The 21,904-nt window shown below is 37.3% G+C and overlaps 1 protein-coding gene across 1 annotated transcript in view; it reads left to right on the top strand.

Moving 5' to 3' along the window:
* CNTN6 (contactin 6) overlaps positions 1-21,062 on the top strand; it is a 284,097-nt gene extending 263,035 nt beyond the window's left edge. Inside the window, 7 exon segments of the mRNA XM_045493582.1 lie at positions 6,553-6,787; positions 6,901-7,016; positions 8,384-8,570; positions 18,640-18,752; positions 19,517-19,685; positions 20,537-20,597; positions 20,599-21,062. Of these exon segments, the coding sequence (XP_045349538.1) occupies positions 6,553-6,787; positions 6,901-7,016; positions 8,384-8,570; positions 18,640-18,752; positions 19,517-19,685; positions 20,537-20,597; positions 20,599-20,641 (924 nt within the window). The 3' untranslated portion in view covers positions 20,642-21,062.
* Positions 21,063-21,904: the final 842 nt, after the last annotated feature.

Raw genomic sequence — 21,904 nt, forward strand, 5'->3', positions numbered from 1 at the left:
GACGTTATTTAGTGCCCGTCGTGAGAAGTGTGCTCTTCAATCCCCATCACCTGTTTCACTGCCCCCCCACTTCCCCCTCCTGTACCCATCAGATGCTGTTATTTTATAGTGTACTTGTTTGTTTTGTTTGCTTTTGTTTTTTGGTTGGGGGAGTGGGGCATCCAGACGATCCCCCACTGGGGACTCCTAGTTATAATTCCTTGGTGCAAAGCCAATTTACTGCTGAAAAGTCTCCTCAATTCCTGGGGTCTGGCATGGTTCATACTAGCCTCTTCTAGAGTAGATTATCTTTCTCTTCTAGATGGTCTTTGTGGATAGAGTCCCTTTCAAAGCTGCTCATGGACAGGTCCCTTGCATGAGATGCACATTTACCCTCAGCAAACACCTTTGCTCTGTGTTCATTAGGAGTATAGTACATGCCTGCTTAACCTCTCTTTTCACTCTGCCACCATGTGCTGTCCAGATCTCTCTCCCCTTTACAAGTTTCTCAGGCATTTCTTAGTTAAAAGAACCCATGTGTCCCAAATTCCAGAGAGCACAAACCGGCTGGTTCTTTGTGAGGCCTCTTCAGATGGTTAGGCAAATGATAAGAAGTGGCCTCTTTAGGGGTGCCTGGGTGGCTCAGTCTCTTAAGCGGCTGACTTCAGCTCAGGTCATGATCTCACATTCTGTGAGTTCGAGCCCTGCGTTGGGGTCTGTGCTGACAGCTCAGAGCCTGGAGCCTGCTTCTGATTCTGTGTCTTCCTCTCTCTCTGCCCCTTCCCTGCGTGTGTTTTGTCTCCCTCTCTCTCAAAAATAATACACATTTAAAAAATTAAAAAAAAAGGAAGTGGCCCCTTTACTTTCCCTTGGTAGAGGGGTAGGAATGCACAGCTTTTTCTACAACTGTGTCAGAGGAGATATTTTCCTACTAATCTATCCCTAAAGAAACAGACACTCCTTTGATATACATTTGTCATAGAGGATGGGCTAAATTTTGCCTATCAATGGCTTGATGTCTCTCCTTGGAATGCATATTGTGTCATAACTTTGTTGTCAGCTTTGAGCCTCAGGTGTAACTGATAAAAGAGTCCTGCCCTTTTTTATTACCTGTGTACATGTTTTTGGCATTTTGATAACAACTTTCATACTGCCAAAGCATCCACTTACTTGGACTTTTTAACATTACACTTAAGAGCATGATGGCCATGGATGTTTTAATTAAAAACCATCACGGCTGACATGCACAAGAGGGGACATTTTACAATGTTATTCTCTCAGGAGACATTTTGCAATGTCTGAAGACACGTTTGGTTGTTACAAAGAAGTTGGGGGAGGCTTGCTTTTGAGCGGAGGCCAGGGCGCGATGCACAGGACAGCCCCCACCACACGGAATGTCTGGCCCAAAATGCCAATAATGCCGAGGTGTAGAACCCTGTTTCTGTAAGTGTAATTCATTGCATCTGTAAATGATCTTGCAGTAGCAAAAGACCTTTTATATCTACCTGGTCCGTTTTATTCCTTACAGAATCCCATTAAATATAGAGAAAGAGGAGTAGTGGTAGCAAACCCTTTCTGTCTGTGAGGAAACTGGTGCACAGAGACGTTGTTTTCTCTAAGTTGTACATGGCAGAGCCAGAAGCCAGGTGTAGCTACTCTGAAAGTCATCCATTCTTTGGAACGTGTAGTTTCATGTACACATTGTGAACCCAGCACTGTGCCTGGAATGTGGTATGGCCTGTCCAAGTACCTATTGGATGGGTGGATGTGTTCTGACAGAGAAGACACTCTCAGAGGCCTGAGGGAGAGGGGACAACCCTTGTAGAGTACGTACAGGGCTTCTGTGCTACACTGGGTATTCCTGTCATTCAGTCCTCACAGTGATGCTAGGATGTGGGTAATGCCACTTTCAGATAAGAACACAGAGTTAGGAATGTGGTATGGGTAGGGGCACTTCGGTGGCTCAGTCGGTTAAGTGTCTGACTCCTGATTTCAGCTCAAGTCATGATGTCACAGCTCATGGGCTTGAGCCCTGCATCAGGCTCTGCACTGATGGTACGGAGGCTGCTTGGGATTCTCTCTGTCTCTCTCTTTCTCTGCCCTTCTTCTGCTCTCCCTCTCTCTCTCTCAAAATAAATAAATTAATTAACATTAAGAAAAAAAAATACATGTGATATGGGTGTTGGGCAGCTCAGCATTTGAACACAGAGCTCTTGCTCCATGCTCTTTTGTTAAATTTCAATTCCACTTATCTGCACATGATGTCATGGTTCAGGATAGGCACAAGTCCCTGTGTGTGTGCCTTAAGCAGTAACTTAATCAAATTATTCTTGTCCTCTGAACACATTTCCCACAAAGACATTGACTCCCAAGTGAGCCTATAAGACATATGCTTTTGGGCGATGCTAAGTAGGTTATTTAGGGTTCAGTGTTCTTTGGAGGTCAAATAAACATTTCATCATAGTGTACAAGGAGTTTGACCTGACTTCGCACATTATTTTTTCTCCTCTAAGGTGAGAAATTACTGAAGGTTGATAATGTTTTTGCACATTCAATATTTGAGATGAATGGGAAATCCTTTTTTTCCAATTATTTTTTGTTTATTTGTTTATTTTGAGAGAGAGAGAGGAAGTAGGGGAGAGGCAGAGAAAGAGGGAGAGGGAGAGAATCCCAAGCAGTCTGTGTACTATCAGCACGGAGCCTGATGTCGGGCTCAGACTCACAAATTATGAGATTATGACACAATCTGAAACCAAGAGTTGGATGTTTAACCTACTGAAACACCCAGGCACCCCCTATGAATACTATTCTTAAATAGTCAGTTACAAGAAGAAAAAAAATCTTTCCGTGATTTATAACGTCCTTGTTCTTTAAAGTGTTTCCCAAAACCATCACCTATGGCCTGCTCCCTGTTTTTATACAGATTCCCCTACACCATATCCGTGCTCTCAGGTGTAATGTATTGTTGCTTTCATGCTGTTGCAAGAGACCATATGTCTCCCATTGCTGAAAATCGTTACTATCTGGCCTCTATTTTCAAAAAAAAAAAAAAACATTTGCTGGCCTCTATTTAAAAAAAAAGATAATAAATCAAAATAATTTCCTCTGTGTTTTTTCTTGTGGTATCAGATATGCAGATACTTGCAGAAACTGCATTAATGAATGTAGTTTCCCATTTATCATTCACATTTGGCATCATGTATATTCAGTTACTGAGCCAAATTCTTCTGATGCCCAAACTTCCTTCAGGAATAGGTTATATATTTTTAGAAGGCAACACATACATTAGTTAAAGCCACAAGAAGGCATTTAGCAACTGCTTCAATTCAATGAACACAAATGAATGTTGGAACTCTGTTCCAAGCAGTGGGATTACAAATATAAATTTTAAAAAGGTCTGAATGCTCAGAGACCAACAGGACAGGACAATCTTAATCCAGCATGGAAGGTCAGGAAAGCTACTACCCTATCTTATCTCAAGTATGTTTTAAAAAAGAAATTGGGAGTGGAGAGACCATGCCAGGCCAACGTCATTGCTATGGTAGAAGTAATAGTACCTGACGGACTTTCAAAACTAATGCACATCCAGCGACCATTCTAAATTCAGTCAGAATCCACCATTGTGGTTTATAAGTGACAGCTTTACTGGTCATTCCAGACTGCTGCTCATGTAAGTACACCATGGTATAATTTGCCTGCAATAAACATCCTTCTTGTGTTTTCTCCAGTGCCAAAGTAATGTGTATTTTGTGTTTATTTATTTGTTGTGGTTTGTTTTGTTTCCAGCAACCTACACACGATATATAACTTGGAATGTAGTAAATGCCAATTCCTTTTTTAGGGGTATCTTTATTCACATATTATCATAATTTATTCTCTAAGATACTCTCAAGTTTGAGATACTTGTGGTAAATATGTCATATGAAATAGGACTATAAAATTAGGAATATGGGATAAAGTACTGTGAAGTACGAGATAAACACCTATACTGGGAGTTGATAAACATATATTATATATATACATTTTTTTGTAAAGGGCTGCTCAGGAAAATTATTCTGCCTTGTGGGCTATACATTGTCTCTCACAGCTTTCCAACCCTGCCATCATCATCAAAAGCATCCACATATCATATATAAATGAACAGTTGTGACTGTGTTTATTTCAAAACCAGACTGCAGACCAGATTTGGCTCTTAGGCCAGTTTGCTGTCCTTGGTCTATACGAAACATTCCGTTCCAGGGGCACCTGGGTGACTCAGTTGGTTAAGCTTCCAACTTTGGCCCAGGTCATGATCTCGCAGTTTGTGAGTTTGAGCCCCACGTCAGGCTTTGTGCTGACAGCTCAAAGCCCAAAGCATGCTTTGGATTCTGTATCTCCCTCTCTTTCTGCCCCTGCCCCACTCGCACTCTGTCTCTCTCTCTCTGTCAAAAATAAACACATTTAAAAAAAATGTTGTAAATACATATTCCGTTCTTAGTCTTTACCAACGTTAATAGATTTTACTACCAGAAGAATTTCTGAATTTCTTTATTCTACTGACCACTTGCTTTCCTTAAAGAAGGAAGCTTTGTCCTGACCATCTTAAATAGCTCTTTTTCCCCTGCCCATATGGGAAGAATGAAATGAAGACCCTTAACAAGTATCTTGTAAGTATCTCCTCCCCACCGCTCCCCACCGCACCCTTCTAAACTATGTATGTTAGACTCAGATCTTTCTTGAGGGAACATCATAAGAAACACAAATTGTCTTGACTAACAAAAACTAAAATCACTAACTTTCTCAGATGAGCTAAACTTCTTATTAAATCTGAGACCAGAGTAGCATCAGAAACAAATCAAATGCTTTGGCAAGTAGCTTAAGGTCTCATAAATCTCTTCCATTCCACAAAAAATTAACTGTTTTAATTCTGATCTCCCTGTGAAAAGTGCTAATACAAGGAAACATTTCCTTCCCCAGGTGTTTGGACCTGTATTTTTCTTCCTCTTTTCACTTTCTGTATTTGTTAGACTGTTCCACATGGCAAGAAACAGAGCCCAGCTCAGGTCGTCTCAGTTAATGGGGATTTCTTTTAAAGCTACATGGGAGGTAATGAAGATGGAAAAAAGTCTCACTAACCAAGCAGGCAGGTCAAATGAAGAACTGGAACGTCGTTCATCACTGTTCAGAGCACAGTAGCTCTAGTCTGCTGCCGGCTACTCTGGTGATCCAGCTCCAATGGTCCCTCATGGCTTGTGCTCACTTCTTCCCGTTTCCTTTACTTACAACTTCCTATTTTGCTAACTGCTACATTCTGTCTCTTCTCTATGTGATTTATAGCTGCCATTGCCTCCTAACTTCTATTGCTTCATTATCCCTACTATATTCATTGTATATTTTCTATTTATTGCCTACTCTAAGTTTATCAGGTATTGGCCCCACCTATGTTTTATATTCAAATTCTGTAGGGGAGAGGAATTGATGGGGTCCATCAGTCACTATGGAACACAAAGATTTGGCACCCGGGACCTCATAGTGATTAAAATGGCACCATTGATTCTGGTGCCCATTGCTGTGTAATTAGATGTGGTCCAGGTCTTGGGATAATTTGATACAATGAATGGATATGTATGGGCAAGGAAAACCTCCTAAAAAGACTTGTAGGTATGCGGGACTGGAGCATTAATGTCCTGTCAGGTATGCCTTTAATAACGTATCAAAATATTTCAAAACAAAAGACAAGGAAGACATTTTTCTTTAAAAAAAAAAACCTACATTTTCATAGATTTTAAAATACAAACTTCTTGTAAACAGATGGAATATGTGTCTAAATTCAAGCATAAATTCATTTTTGTGTGTTTATTTTACGTGATTATTTATAGTGTAATATCTGTAGAGTTCTGGGGAACTAATATCTATTTTTGTTTTGTAATTTTAATAGGTTTACGTTTTAAGTGAGTCTTACAGGATTTGGTCTCTGTGAGAATAAGCAAATTTTTTTGTTTTGTTTTTAAAAATGTCAGGAAAAGTACACCCTGATGTTACTACTAATGAAGATGTATGTTTTAAAAATACTGGAAGTTCTTTTATGCTTTTGTGTTTGAGTGATGCTCTATAAGTTTTAAAGCAAATATTATTATATAATAATTGCATGTATCTTATAAGAATTTGTTGAAAATTTTATGAAAGGAAAATATAGCTAGCATTGAAATAGTTAATAAGTTAATTTTGTGCCGAGTTTAAAAATTCATATCCAAATTATGTTTTAACTTATACAGTCTTACAATCTTCTGAACTATTTTTATAACATTTCATTATTGCAACTTAACGAATAATCATGGAAAGAGATATAAACATGTAAAACCTGTTTTACATTTCCATTAAATTTTTCATTTATTTATCTGAATATCTTTAATTGGGATCACTTTCCTAATTGGGGTTCCAAATAAAAGTATTATTATTTTTTCAATGTTTCATTAAACAAGGTTAATATCCATGTTTGTCTACACAAAAGAAACACCAATTAATCAATATAAATTATAGTAGCTCCATAAAATATTTTTATAAATACTCAGTGATTGATCATTTCTGCCCAAGTCAATTCCAGAAGAACTACAGAATGGAGAGGAATTTGGATACATCATCATGTTGCGGCCAGTTGGCTCAACAACCTGGACCAAGGAAAGAGTACCATCTGTAGAATCATCAAGATTTGTTTACAGAAATGAAAGTATCACCCCCCTCTCTCCCTTTGAAGTCAAAGTGGGTGTATATAATAATGAAGGAGAAGGATCTCTGAGTACCGTGTCCATTGTCTACTCCGGGGAAGATGGTAAGTTGTGGTCAGCCCTGGAATGGTCATACTTGGGAATGTATGCATATGTTGCATTCATTTTCCATGAACCATTCTACTGAAGATGATTGTGTCTTTTTTTTGAATGATAGAACCTCAGCTGGCTCCAAGAGGAACTTCTGTCCAGAGTTTTTCTGCTTCGGAAATGGAGGTTTCATGGAATGCTATTGCCTGGAATAGAAACACTGGAAGAGTGCTGGGCTATGAGGTAATCCATATTAATTTCACTTCCACTTATGAATATGCCAGCTAACCACACAATTCTTGTTCAGTAGCCCTAAGCTACTAACCTAGTTCTTAGGTTGTATGTCTATAGCTGTGGAGTGAGCAGAAGAGATCTTTCTAGGTGATCTTAAGCAAGCAAATTAACAAATGGTAGCCATTTGTAAGGTGACCAGATGATTATCTCATTTATACATTCAAATCACCATCATATTTGTTTCTTGGGGAATAATAAATATCTAATCCTCAATGATCTTGAATCATAGAAGAATTTTATTGAGAAAGCTGTTTTTGAATTGGAGCAGGACTTGAATAGATGTAGTCATCTTGGAAAAGGCAGTTAAATGATAAGAAAAAAAATCCTAGATTTTCATTAATCTGTCCTTTATAGTCTGTATAGAATGAGGTAATTCATATTTATGGGCCTTAATTCTCACAAAGTTAAACAATGAGACTTCTTAATTACTTTTTATTCTTTAGCTTGCAAATTCAGTGATTCCCCAAATGGATAACACATTTATTTTATTTTGGAGTTACAATAAAAGTATAATTCTATACCTCTTTAGTTGCTCCTTACATTGTTTTTGTTTTGCTTTTGTTTTTAATGCGGTTTCTAGTCCAAACAGAAAGTTCTATTCATATGATAGGTCTGTTACTCTAATCCAGGAATGCCTTACCTCTTATCTGAATCCTATTTATTTATGGAAGCTCATTTCTAGTTTCCTCCTCTAACTCTTCTCTGATCACTCCCTGATTTTGGAATTCTTCAAATTCCCAGAGCATTTTTTCCCAGTATCACTTACTTGGAATGCATCCTCTGCATTTTGTTTGCCTATATATTCTAGCCTCTCAACTAGATTATAAGGGACTCAAAGGCAGGCACCAAGCTTTACTCTCTTTTGTCTTTTTCAATGTGCATAAATCAGTACTAATGTATAGGAAGAGCCTGATATAAGTTGAATTATTAATTAACCTGTCACTCAAAGAACTCTGGAGGAAATATCAAGAACCAAATGTAACTGAAGTCCTTTGTTGATGGTATGAATCTTGCTTTGGTCCAAGTGATTATATATACCCTTTGTTACAGTCGATACCTTTAGATAGCTCATGCAATATTTTATTTTGGTAACCTAAAAAAAACTCTAGATTCTCTGATTTCCACTGTGAATTTTTATTTTTTAATTTCCTCCCTATAAATCTTAGACTTTGATTATTTTATTGTTGTTGTATAACCATTGTAATTAGAAAATATTCTTCTATTTGTGCTCCTATGCTCCTCCCTTCCCATAACCTACCATGGTTGATACTTGCTGGCAAACAATGAATTGTTTGTTCTTTGTTTTTAATGATCAGGTATTATATTGGACAGATGACTCCAAAGAATCCATGATTGGGAAAATTAGAGTCAGTGGGAATGTCACAACCAAAAACATCACAGGGCTGAAAGCTAATACCATCTACTTTGCTTCTGTGAGAGCTTACAACACTGCAGGGGCAGGGCCCTCAAGCCCCCCAGTCAACGTTACCACCAAAAAGTCTCGTAAGTATGCATCCCACTGCAGGGACCAAGATTCATCTATAAATAGAAACATGTTCCTTTGCTCATTCTCCATTTCATTCCTCCCATCTTCTCGTTTTACTTATTGCTTTGTTTGGTTAGTTTGTCCCTTAAACAAGGATAATTGTTGAAATTTTCTGATAACACTCAAAAGAAACCATTTTGATTTTTTGGAATTCCAAAAGAGAAAATATTCTGAGTATATAGATGCAAGATAGGAGAATGTAATGTTTAAAAGCATAGGCTCTGATGCCCTCTCCCAACCTCAGTTCAAAACCTGACCTCTTGGGGTGCCTCGGGTCTCAGGCAGTTCAGCATGCAACTTCGGCTCAGATCATGACCTCATGGCTCACCAGTTGGAGATAGCTCAGAGCCTGGAGGCTGCTTCAGATTCCGTGTCTCCCTCTCTTTATGTCCCTCCCCCTCCTACGCTCTGTCTCTCTCTCTCAAAAAATGAATAAACATTAAAAAACAAACAAAAAACAAAAAAAAACTGACCTCTCATTCTTGGATTATTGAGTGGTTATTTAATCTTGCAGAGTCCCAATATCCTCACCTGGAAAATGTGAGAATAATAGTACCTATTTCCTCATAAGGCTTTCTTCAAGAGTGAAAGACATAAAGAATATATCTAGTACGTACATTAGTACGTGCTTGGTAAATTGTTTTTCATTTGTTTCTATTTTGTCTTGTTTATCATTTGAGAATTAGACTGTACTCTGATGTGGCCCTAGCACTGCCAGATGTCTAGCTCTTTCTTTCTAGAATAACTTATCACTGCAGTATACTTAGAAGTCCCTCAGATTTAAGAATGAACTCTTCTGCTTCTTTTTAACTCCCTTAATAGTCAGCCAGCTGTCTTTCACATAGGCAAGGCCTACTGAATAAAGGATGAGTAGTTGATCGTTGTTGCATTATGTTCTATGAGTGAGCCTGGTATTACACAAGTATTCTATATTATGAGGCACAGTGATCAAATATGATTTAGGAGCAGCTGCCATATGTCCTTTTTATGACTGTATAATTCTTGTATATTCCTTACCTGTTGCACATGAACATAAATTATTTGTGTTCACGGGCTTTTAAAAACACATTCTTTGGTCTCTGAATCCCAATAAAAAAGAGGATTCAAATATAGTTGCTGAATTTTGAGAAACAGTTCAAACCTTATATAGTTCAAATATGGTTGTTGAATTTTGAAGAAGACTAAGATATGGATACATAGGAAAAGGATAGCTTGCTGTTAAATGCAGTATTCTTTTCTGTGTATTGAAAAAGAACAGGTGGTTTAAGTCAGTTTGAAAATCAAGTGATATAAAGTTTTTTTCCCGTAAACATATATTTGTCCTATCCAAAAAGAACTTAGACATCATCTCAGTTATTAAACCTTTGACTATAGAATACATGATGCATTTATGTCCACATCACCAGTCAAGTAGCCAAAGACCTGGGTTCTAATTCTGGATGCATCACTGATTCATGACCTGAAACAGGACAAGGCATTCCATTTTGTTGCTTTAATTTTCTTATCTGCTAAGTGGAAATTCTCTCTACCTTCACTCCTTTCCCAAATCATTGGTGAGGCATAAATGAAGTGCTGATTATAGGAGCACCTTGAAAAATACAAGGTGCTGTGAAACTGCTAGGGAGAAACAGACAGGTAGCAAACAGCCTCTGAGGACCAGTCCATTTTAAGGGGAGAGTGGGGCCAATAATTCTTAAACCAGCTCTCTTCCAATCTACCCAGTTTTAAAGAGACTGGGTCATGAGCAGTCCTCAAGAACTGATTAACTAGAAATGTAATTATCTTTCTCTTCCCGTTTTATCCCATGCTGACCAAATCAATGAAGCCATTGCCATATATGGGTATGAATGATTTGCTTCTGGAGTCCTTCTGGAGTCTAGCCTTTTTCAGCTAATCTTCAAATCTGGATGGAAATTTCCAGTGGTTTTAAGATTGTCCAGGTATTCAGAGATGCCAAACTCACAGAAACCCGTTTGTGTAATTCAGTTCCTATCTCAGGCACTATCAAGGGTGATTTGAAATGTCTAAAGATAGTATTTAAAAAACCTCACAGATTTGTATCGTGATTGATGGACAGACACGATAGTGCAGTAATTGAGGCAACGCTTAAGTCAGCTCATATTATCTGTACTCATATTGACCAGTTTAGGGTGGACTGGGACCCAAACAATAAACTACTTTAAGAAGCTTTCAAAATAACTTCTTTTTCTGCAACCTGAATTTGCTAGTTTGATCATCTGTACAACTTAAATCAACCATGCATTAGTTTGTGCTAACTTACTCTATGTGTTTAAGCATAAAACTCATCTTTGACATGGTGACCCCATGTTTGTTCAGTTGCCCTCCTTCAAGTACTTGATACTTCAAGTGGCCTTAACTGAAATTTGGATTAAATGCCAAGATGATCATAGGTGGCTTGTCTGAGTGTTCACACGTGCTCATCGTTGCCAAAGAGTATGGGACATATCCTTTGAAAACAGTTTGATTAACAAGGAACGATTTCACCAAGATGTAATGTTAGAATGTATCTGCTGAGAGAAAATTGAGAGGAGATTCAGGAAATTTAAAATGCAGTTTATTATTTTTAAGCATTCATATTCTTTCCTGATTAAATCAAACAAATGAAAATGCTTGTAACTCCTAATTTCTTTAGGGCAATTTTGTTCAAATATTTCTTAATTTTAGCTTTCACCAGTCTGTATCCTTCAGTGTCCCAGCCCAAAGGACTTGAGAATAAGAAGTTCTACAGGTCTCTAACTCATTATATTGGAGTTATATTTGAATACCAAGTAAACCTCTAATTTTATTCTGTAACATTCTATATCATTGTCATTATGAAAATAGAATAGAAATTTTTTTCCGATTCCTATTGTTACTGTTCAGATTTCCACAACTTAGTGGTACAAAGAAATACAAATTTATTTTCATACCTTTCTAGAGGTCAGAAGCCAGAAATGATTTTCAGCGGTTGGAAATCAAGGTGTTGGTGTCAGCTGTGCTCCTTTTGGAGTCTCTAGAAGAACATGTGTTTCGGGGCGCCTGGGTGGCGCAGTCGGTTAAGCATCCGACTTCAGCCAGGTCACGATCTCGCGGTCCGTGAGTTCGAGCCCCGCGTCAGGCTCTGGGCTGATGGCTTGGAGCCTGGAGCCTGTTTCCAATTCTGTGTCTCCCTCTCTCTCTGCCCCTCCCCCGTTCATGCTCTGTCTCTCTCTGTCCCCAAAATAAATAAAAAACGTTGAAAAAAAATTTATAAAAAAAAAAAAAAAAGAACATGTGTTTCTTTGTGTTTCCTGGCTTCTAGAGACCACCTGCACTCCTTAGCCGTGACCCTTTCCTCTATATTGAAGGCCAGAAGCTCCTTATCTTTAAATCTCCCTGTGACTCTCACCCTCTGCTTCTGTCATTGTATTTCCTCTGACTCTGCCCTCCTACCTCTGTCCTTCCCTCTTAAGGATTGTACTTCACCCACCTGGAGAATCCAGGATTGCTTCCCATCTAAAGATCCTTAATTTAATCATACCCGGCACAGTCCTCTTTTCCATTAAAAAAAAAAAAAAAAACAAATTAGAGGGCACCTGGGTGGCTCAGTTGGTTGAGCATCCAACTTCACCTCAGGTGCTGATCTTGCAGTGTTCATGAGTTCTAGCCCCACGTCGGGCTCGCTGCTGTCAGTACAGAGCTTGTCTGAGATCCTCTGTCCCCCTCTCTCTCTGCCCCTCCCCTGTTCATGCTGTCTCTCTTTCTCACCTGAAAATAAATACACATTTAAAAATTAGGAATTAAAAGGGTTTCTATTTGATTTAATCCAGACAGAAGAGGGAAACTTAAAAATATGAATCCCTTGGGGCACCTGGGTGGCTCAGTCGGTTAAGCCTCCAACTTTGGCTCAGGTCACGATCTCGTGGTTTGGGAGTTCGAGCCCCACGTCAGGCTCTGTGCTGACAGCTTGGAGCCTGGAGCCTGCTTGGGATTCTGTGTCTCCCTCTCTCTCTGCCCCTCTCCCGCTCATGTTCTATTTCCTTCTGTCTCTCAAAAAGAAATAAACACAAAAAATTAAAAAAAAAAATACTAAGCCCACAAATTCCAGGGATGAGGATATGGAAATGTTTCAGGGAAAGGGCCTTATTATGTTGACCACAGCTATAAAATACTGAGCATGTCTATATCCTAATCCCTGTGTTAATTTTCCACATACATTATCTCACTTAATTATTATAACAAATCAAAGAATTTCGTATTTTAATTCTTAGATATGAAAAGAAATGCCTAGTCAGGTTGTTTTGGCATCTATTAGACTGGGAGACACAATGAACATGGATGGATTCTCCGAATCTCTTCATCCCATGAACGCTGTGCTAATTTGTAATCTTCATCTTTAACCATCTACATAGTCTCTCTCTTTCCAAACTCTCAAATCTTCAGTCTAAACCTCAAATGGTCTTTGGATTTCTCTTCCTAAAATGGAATCGTGCCCTATTCTTCTTCCAGAATTTCATTGTCTCCTCTATTCCACAGAACAAAGGCCAAGAGGATCTTTCACCATCTGTCCCAGAGTCCTTTTCTATACTTATCTTGCTAGCTAGCCATGGTAGTATGAGAATTATTGATCTTCCACAGCTTAACATTCACTTACCTCACTTCATGTATTCTCTCCATGTGGCGTGCCCCTGCCGTGCCTGTCAACGGTGAAATATCTTTCCTACCAAATTGTAAGTTTCCCCTATTTTCCCCTTTAATGTATTTGCAATTTTTCTGGGTGTTCCACCACTTTGGCTCATTGTGAGATAGTGTTGGAAAGAGAAAGGGACTCCTGAGTGAAAGAAGGTTGTCTGTGAGTCCCGGCTCCGCCATGCACTACCTGTGTGAAAGGTCTAATTCCCTGATGACTCAGAACCCATTATCTCATCGGAAAAACAGATGAGGCTTCCTCCAGAGTTTTCTCTGAGAACTAAAGGATATTATGTACACCAAGGTGCCCCAGAGGCCGCCATACAGCACAAGCTCAGTGCATCGTAACACATTATTGTACTTCTTCTGCAGTGGTTATTTCACTTTCTTTGCATTTCTTAAAACAGGAAAGCACTTTCTACTTTCTTTCTCTTTATAAATCGTTGCAGAAATTGTCTTCAAGGGTCATGAAAGGACAACCAAAGCGAAGATGAGGAATGCCTTTAATGAAACATTGAAGATTGCTCTGATTCCAAATGCTATCCCTGGATCTAACTTTGATTTTCCATGTCCTTGAGATGACATCAAGATTACCTCAGAAGAGTGGTGACAGCAAAAATTCTGCATCCATCACACATTCATACTGTCACTGTCTAGATTTTCAGTCTGATACTTGATCATCCATTGTAAATTCTCAGAAAGCAAAGCTCACATTTACCAAAATCTCTGCCTATTCTGATTGGGCAAGCTAAAGAGAAGACAGAGCCTTTTTTTGGAAGCATGATGAATCAGTCAATCACTCAAGAAAAATAGTGCTTCACATGAGCTATGCATAGGGTGAGGTGGCTGACGGAGATTAAAACAGCCAAAATCTCTGCCTTCAGGCAATTTATCTTTTAGTGGAGAGGCAACCTGAAAGAAAATAAAGCAAAAAAAAAATTTAAAGAATCATAAATTGTGAAAAATACTACAAAGAAAATAAGAGGCTGAGATATACATAAAAAGGAGGAGCTTTGTAGTGAAGGGTATATATTTTGATATGGCATGAAAAATAAAAAAAAAGAAGTAGTGGACAAAGGGATCTCCAAACAAAAGAACAGCTTATGCAAAGCTTCTGAAGTCTTTGTTATTATTGTTACTGGTGATAATGATGATGCCTTTTTGTTTTGTTTTTTTAAGTAAATATCAGTGATATAACAAGAATCATAGCTTAGTGAAAAATTATCTATTTCTAAAAGAAAACTGAGGGGCATTGAAAATATATTGTGAGCCACACAGATATCGCTTAAATGGAATTTAGATTACAATCAAAGGAAGAAAAAAATTTACCTCAATTCCAAGAAGAAAAGAAAAAAAAAAAAAAAAACTACTGCGTATATAGAAAGAAATATTCAGACCCAGCAACACAAAGTGTTTGCAAGTTTTGGTTCAATTTGGCCCCTGTCGTTGACTGACTAGTACTCTGTACTGGATTTTTCTTGCTGTAAATTTGCAATCAATCCATATTTAGACATAAAGGAAGCATTAAGCTTTTATTTCATCTTGCACTTATGTTCTTTCTCTCTTGCCCAAATGTCAACCCCATGCTGTTACTTAGAAGTGTAACATAAGAAGTTGTTTTTGAATTGAGTTCACAGTGTGAACTACAGTTGAATATAAATGCCATCTACAGAAAAATTGATCACAAGGAAAGCATTAGAGCTGTAGACAGCTAGTTTAATGTCACTCCGTCATTTGATTAATAGAAAATGATTTCGTCTCTGAAAACTGCATAGAACACTTTTAAAAATTAGACAAGTGCTTGTTTTGTTGAGTTTACCATTGACCAACTTGGTACAGATATCCATGGCATGTGTTTCATATTAGCCATGTGACAACGTTTTAGATTTTCAAGGTAATGGAAATCTCAATGTCATCATAGATATTTGAAATCCAGTTTAACTATGTACATTAAGCACATGAAACCAGAACTGTTAATAGTGTTCATATCAAGCAACTTTCTAAAGCTACTTGCAGAAAATTTATTTAAATACTAGACAAAAGGCATTGGCATTGGAGTCATCTTCATGGACAAAGATAAGAAAGATGATTGACTATGAGTAGCTAAAACTCTACCACTTTATCTGTCTTTTTTTTTTATAAGAGATTTTCTTAAAATTTTTAAGCTGTATTTATTTATTTGGAGAGAGAGAAAGTATGAGAGGGAGAGAGAGGATACCAAGCGGGCTTCACTCTGCCAGCCCGGAGCCTGACATGGGACTCGAACTCATGAGCCGTGAGATCATGAGCTGAGCCGAAATCAAGAGTCAAACTCTGAACTAACTCAGCCACCCAGGCGCCCCCATCTGTCTTTAAAAAACCATCCAAAGAACGCAAATAAGAGAAATATTATTAAGGGAGAATGTTAAATTTACTCTAATTATATTTAAGAAGTGGGTCATTTGCAAACTTTGGAATTACATTATTATTAAAAAACACTTTGAACACAATTGAAAAAATTATGTCATAAGATCTGAGTGGAGAGCTGTTACTCTCAGGAAAGAGAATTAGCATTTACTGAGCGTTTTAGCATGTAACACTAACCAAGTGCTGAACATTTCATATTTTATGGCATATAAGCTAAAACTCTTAAAAACTAGGAGATTTTTGACTCATTCTGAAGATGGAAAAACCAAGGCCTCTTGAAAGAGACTGGATACAGATTCACATCTCTCTGACTTTAAAGGCCAGCTCTTTCCACCTCCAAGATAGCAAGATAGCAAAAAATTTTTCTATGCCATTGGCCATTCACACCAAGAATTCATTCCTGGTAGAACTTTTGTCACTTTATGTCCTTTGAACACTTTACTTATGCTTGGGTAGATAAGCAAATGAAACCATTTTGGTGTCATTACCATAGTCATAAACTCCTTGTAAACATAGTTGATAGAAGGGTCAGTTCTGTTTCCCAGCCTGGAGCTTCACCAGTGGATTTGTAGTGTTAAAAACAGTACTTTTCCTCTGAATGAACTACAAAATAGACACAAAAATAGATGAAAACTTCAGAGTCCATCACTGCCAATGACATCAAAGGAGCAAATTTATATTCTCCCTGTATTGATTATATGATGCTGTTAATGTTAGTGCTTCATTTTAAAGAACAGAGATAAAAGAAATGTGCCACAAGAGCATACTAGATATTAAAACTATGGTATCTTCTGAGAATTTTTATATGATCTCTTTTATAACTGAGAAAAATATTAGAAAAGGCACCCTGGGATAGTTGAGGGAGAATAGTTACAAATATTGTTGCTATCTAGTCCTTCAGGAATAAAACATATTGACAAACATGCATTGAGTGCTTACTAAGTGCAAAACTCTTAGGCCTTTAATTATGATTGGGTATATATAGTCAAGAAATGTACTAGGGAAAGTTTAATCCATTTGGCCTATCTTATAAATCATATGAATTGCTTGAGGTTTGTCCATGGCAATTGACCTTGATTATAGGAAAGAATAATGAATGGATTGGCCACTTTGTGTCACCTATGGATCTGACCACATCCCAGTACATAATCAATATAGCCTGAGACAATCACTCAGGACTCTGAGTGGTTTTTCTTTAGCTATCTTATTGTAGTCATTTATTCAACATATATGACTGTATGTCTTCTATGTGCCAACCACTGTGCCAGTGTTTGAGAATACAGAGTTGAACAAGGTACATGCCCTCAATACAGTTAAAAAAACGCACAATCAAGAATAATTATAATTCAGTGTGACAAATCCATTGTAAAGTAGGAACTGAGCCCTATTGGAAGCAGAGGGGAAACATTTCTCAGCCGTGTCTCAGTTGAGGTGTCAGTAACTAGGTGGACGAGAGTAATGTCCCTGTGGGTTTACAGCAATGGTAATATATGGTAATAAAATTTCAGACACCCTGAGCAAGACTCATCCAGTAATTTATAAGGGACTAAATAGTAGTTGAGTCAAAGCTCCGAAAGAAATCATTTCCATCAGTGTTATAATGAGTTAAATATTATGCTCATTCAGCCTCACAAATTCAAATAAGATGCCAAAAACATCTTGCTGGGTAGTTTTATCTTTGCCTCTGCTTTCCAGCTAAATTATTTTTAATCTCTCCAGTTTCCTAAATCTCAAAAATAATCATGTGGACTCAAATCTTTGAAAAGCAGCATGTTGTCATGGAGGAACACTGGCTTAGAAATCAAGAGAATGGGATTCTGATGTGACTTAGCCACTCTTTAACTGCTTGCTTTTGGATAACTGGACCACCAACCTGGACTCTAGTTTTCTTGTATGTAAAATTCTACATTTGGACTAGATCCATTATTGCCCTGAGAAGGCTGATTCGAAGACCATCTTCTCTTACTACTTAACACCTTTCTCCTAGACAACCTTAATTTCTGGGAACTAAAAACTGCATTTTGGATTTAGAGTAAACACCTTTTGGGATGATCCCCCAGTTTGTAATTATTTTCTCTTTTCTGGGTTTCCTAACAGCTCTATATTCAATGACATGCATTTTTCTTAGTATTTAGCCACAATTGATTAGAGTGCAATAGACATGGCCAAAGGCAATCAATCCTCGTTTTTCTCCTGGGGCTTCTAGCATGGACTATTTCTGAACAGAGTAGATTTCATATGTCAGATATGGAGAACAGTCACGATTTCTGCTGCATACGCTGAGAATGACAAAGAGATCTGTAGCATCTACAGTAAGATGACCATGCAGCAGACACAACGGTGGGAAGCAGAAAGAACTTCTTGGCTTTTTGACATTTTTGTTTTGTCCCTCTTAAAGCTCTTTTGCATTTTGCCATGAGTTCTAAGAGATTCCCCTGTATCCTTCATAATCTCTTACTGTTTTGCTTATAGTATCTTGAGTTTGTTGTGTTACTTATAGTCAGAGTCCTAACTAATGCAAGATTAAAATGGAAAAGACTGCTAGGAAGTAACCTCTGTGTTGATATGTATAAAGGGTTTGTAGCCTGAGTTTGCTTGACATGCTCTTTGATTGATGACCACATGGAACACTAGATAACAGAGCCCTCCATCTAGTTATATATTGGTAAAGTAAACCAATTCAAAAGCAATGATTAATACATTAATACTGGACATGTAACAAGCCATTATTAATTCATAAGTTTGTCACAAACACATTCCCAAATGACCAGAATTTAAATGAATTTGCTTATTCTGATTAGAATTAGTATGATGTTTCAAATGACACTGAAAAAAGTTGTGCTTCTGCTATGATAATCATCCAGGACTTATTTTCCCTTTTCATGTTGATGGGCCATACAGTAACCACGAGCTAATTAATATTCATTTGGATCTTTGATTATCTCTTTAAAGCACCAAGCCAACCACCAGCTAACATTGCCTGGAAGCTGACAAACTCTAAATTATGCCTGAACTGGGAACATGTAAAAACCATGGAAAATGAGTCTGAAGTGTTGGGCTACAAGGTGAGTATTTTGTTTCTCCCTTAATAATATCAATTAAATTACTAAGGAACCAAGAATGTCACAACCAAGTAAGAAACAAATTTATACATATGAAAATACAAGAATCTTTAAAACTTATTTGAAAAATGCTTAACATTGCCTCTTTCAAATTCTTCACTGAAAATTTTTATATACTGCGGACAGTAATGTATCATGGTACAACAAGAATAAAGTTTTTCTTCAAGCGACTCCCCCTTGCCATCAGAAGATGATGGTGTGTGTGAGTAGTAAGGTGAGATGAGAATGAAATCTACGAATATACTCAAATAGATTTTCTAGAACTTAGGCTGCAGTGGCATGTAAGCCTTTAACAATATAAAAGGAATCTAACAAGAGTATAGCCAAATACCCACAGCAGATTATTTCTGTCACTGGTAATGGACATCATCTCCTAGCAAATGCATGTATCCAGTATTTGAAATGGGTCCAAACTAACCAGTGACTTTTCACAGCAAGCTCCAAAGGTAATAGCCTCAAGCTCTTTAGTTGAGATAAATCTATTGTCATTTCAGAAGCATTGGCCAAAGACAAAATCTTTGTTTTTGTTCTTGTTTTTGTTTTTTTTTTTTTTTTTAATGCCTAAATTTAAGGAAAAGGCATAGACTGGATATTTCCATTCAAGGAGGACAGCATTTATAATGATACATTGTAGAGTGTTCCATAAGAGTGTCTGGACCTTAAAAAAGCAAGATGTCCTTTTAACTTCAATTCACTATTTCATTTAGATTCTGTATCGGCAAAACAGACAGAGTCAAACACATATCTTGGAAACAAACAATACATCGGCTGAGCTTCTGGTTCCATTTGAAGAAGACTACTTGATTGAAATAAGAACAGTTAGTGATGGTGGGGATGGAAGCAGCAGTGAAGAAATTAGGATTCCAAAAATGTCAAGTAAGTTGAATCACCATCGCTGTTGTAGATTTTGAATCTGGACAGCTGCAGCCTGAAATCTAGGCTCTATGAAGCTTTCCAATTCTTGTTTGAATGTTGTGTGAAAAAATAAAAGGTCTGTGTTTCCATTTTCAGTTGTGAACAAGAGGTGATGAGTCAATCTTTCTTTAAATAATTCCTCAAATTTGCAACATGCATACTTATTACAAACAGTTTCATGTTTCCTCATTTGAATCTCAAAAAGAAAAAAAAGAAAAGAAAACACACAACTGTGTGTCGTTGGTACATAATTCATTCTCTTGGTACAAAAATCAGGAAGTGTTTCTGTGGGTTTTCACAGGCTTCTTGGAGCAGGGACAGAAAATATGAAACACATGTACTTATATCCCTATTCCCATATCCATTGCAGACATCACTAATCAATCATGGCCTGCATAGGGAGCTGAGTCCCAAATCTCAGATCCTCTCCATACAGTGTTCTAAGCAGGTCACACCAATCAGTTGGATTTAGCACATACTAAGATTTGTTATTTTTGCTTCAGATGAATCACTTGCTTAAAGTTGGGCCTCAGTGAAATCATCAGGCACCACATGTTGGCAAATCCTAATCTACCCTTCCATCAGACTTGGTCAATTTAAGCATTTTCCTTTTTCATTTTTTACATTTAAAACAGATAGCCTAGGATAGAGGACTAAAGACACTTCCTTGTATATAATATAAACAAAACTAGTATACTAAAACGTGTTATTAGAAGACAAATGATAGTATGCATTTTAGGTCTTGAAAATTAATCTAACAAGCAATTGTATTTTTTTCTCAAGATGTTTCATTTTATTTTTATATTTTGCAGGCTTGAGTTCCAGAGGAGTTCCAGTCTTAGAACCTAGCGTCTGTTTCCTGTCAATTGTCATCATTTTTTACTGTTTTGCAATTCAGCCACTTATACGATGAATAAAACCATAAATCTTTGAGAGTTTTTTGAAAACAAATCATTCTGTAAATAAGCTCTCCAGCCTCTATCACAAAATACATCATTAATACAGACTTGTTTGGAAAGAAAAAAAATGTATATTATTAAGATCTTGTAAATATCTATGGTACATTAATAAAACAGTTTTAAACACTTTTGAACTTTAAAGTTCGCACATGATTTCATATATTCTGAAAGTGCCAAATGATCCGTGGAGTTGTAACTGCTGTGGCTTTTAAGTGACTTATATGGAAAGTATAAATAACTCCCCTTGATGATGATGATAAATATGAAATAGATTTGAGTTATCATAGAAAATATGTATATTTTTACATGCTTCAGGCAATTTATGTAACTATTAAAAATGTTCACCCTACTTGGAATAAAATGTAATTATTTGTTTACAGTTGGGATTCTTTAAAAATGTAAGCTTTTCCAAAGCGTGATGTGCTTTTACATCTGAATGAGGTGAGGCCAGGAAATATTTGTACCCAGTAATATATGTATATACATGATGTTCTTTTCAACTCACTTTCCTAAGAATCCCAGTAATAATAGTGGCAGGAGAAAGTGCCTTATGGTAAAGAAAAAGAAAAGAAGGGGAAGAAGCAACCATCTAAAACAATTTAACAAGTCTGGTATATCATAGGCAGTTTCTCACAGCAAAATTTAATTTTTTTAATCAATTTTGAAATCTCCTAAGAAAAAAAGTTGCATGAACAAGTCTCAGGTAATTATTACAAATTGTTAGCAATGCATGTGGCCTTTTTTTCATATAATAAATAAATCTATGATAAATAAATACACACATATATATAGCCAATCTTCTCTGCAACTATGAAAATAGTCCTACATTGTCCAAGTCTTGTAAAGATTTTTGTGGGTTGGCTCTTCTGTAAGGTGAACTTATTTCAGTCAGTGGCTCTACTTCTTGGATCCGCATTCTGGAGAAAGCAGTCTGGGTGAAGGTAAGGTTAATGAGTGGGACAGTGCCATTCTATGTGGCCATCCATTTCCTTCACAAACAGCCTTAAGGAGTTTGGCCTCCTGGCAGCTTGTACTAGCTCCTAGCCAATCAGTCTTGATGTCCTAGGGAGCTAGGGTTGAGAAATGGCCACCCTAGTTCTGCCTTCTTCATATGGTGTAACCTCTTAATTATGTTGAAAATATTTGAATTATCCTCACAACCCTCAAATCACACAGTCCTCAAAATTGGATTTTGTTCTTTTCATTTCTAATGTATTTTAG

This window comes from Leopardus geoffroyi, chromosome A2 (genome assembly GCF_018350155.1).
Source record: "Leopardus geoffroyi isolate Oge1 chromosome A2, O.geoffroyi_Oge1_pat1.0, whole genome shotgun sequence".
Taxonomy (NCBI): domain Eukaryota; kingdom Metazoa; phylum Chordata; class Mammalia; order Carnivora; family Felidae; genus Leopardus; species Leopardus geoffroyi.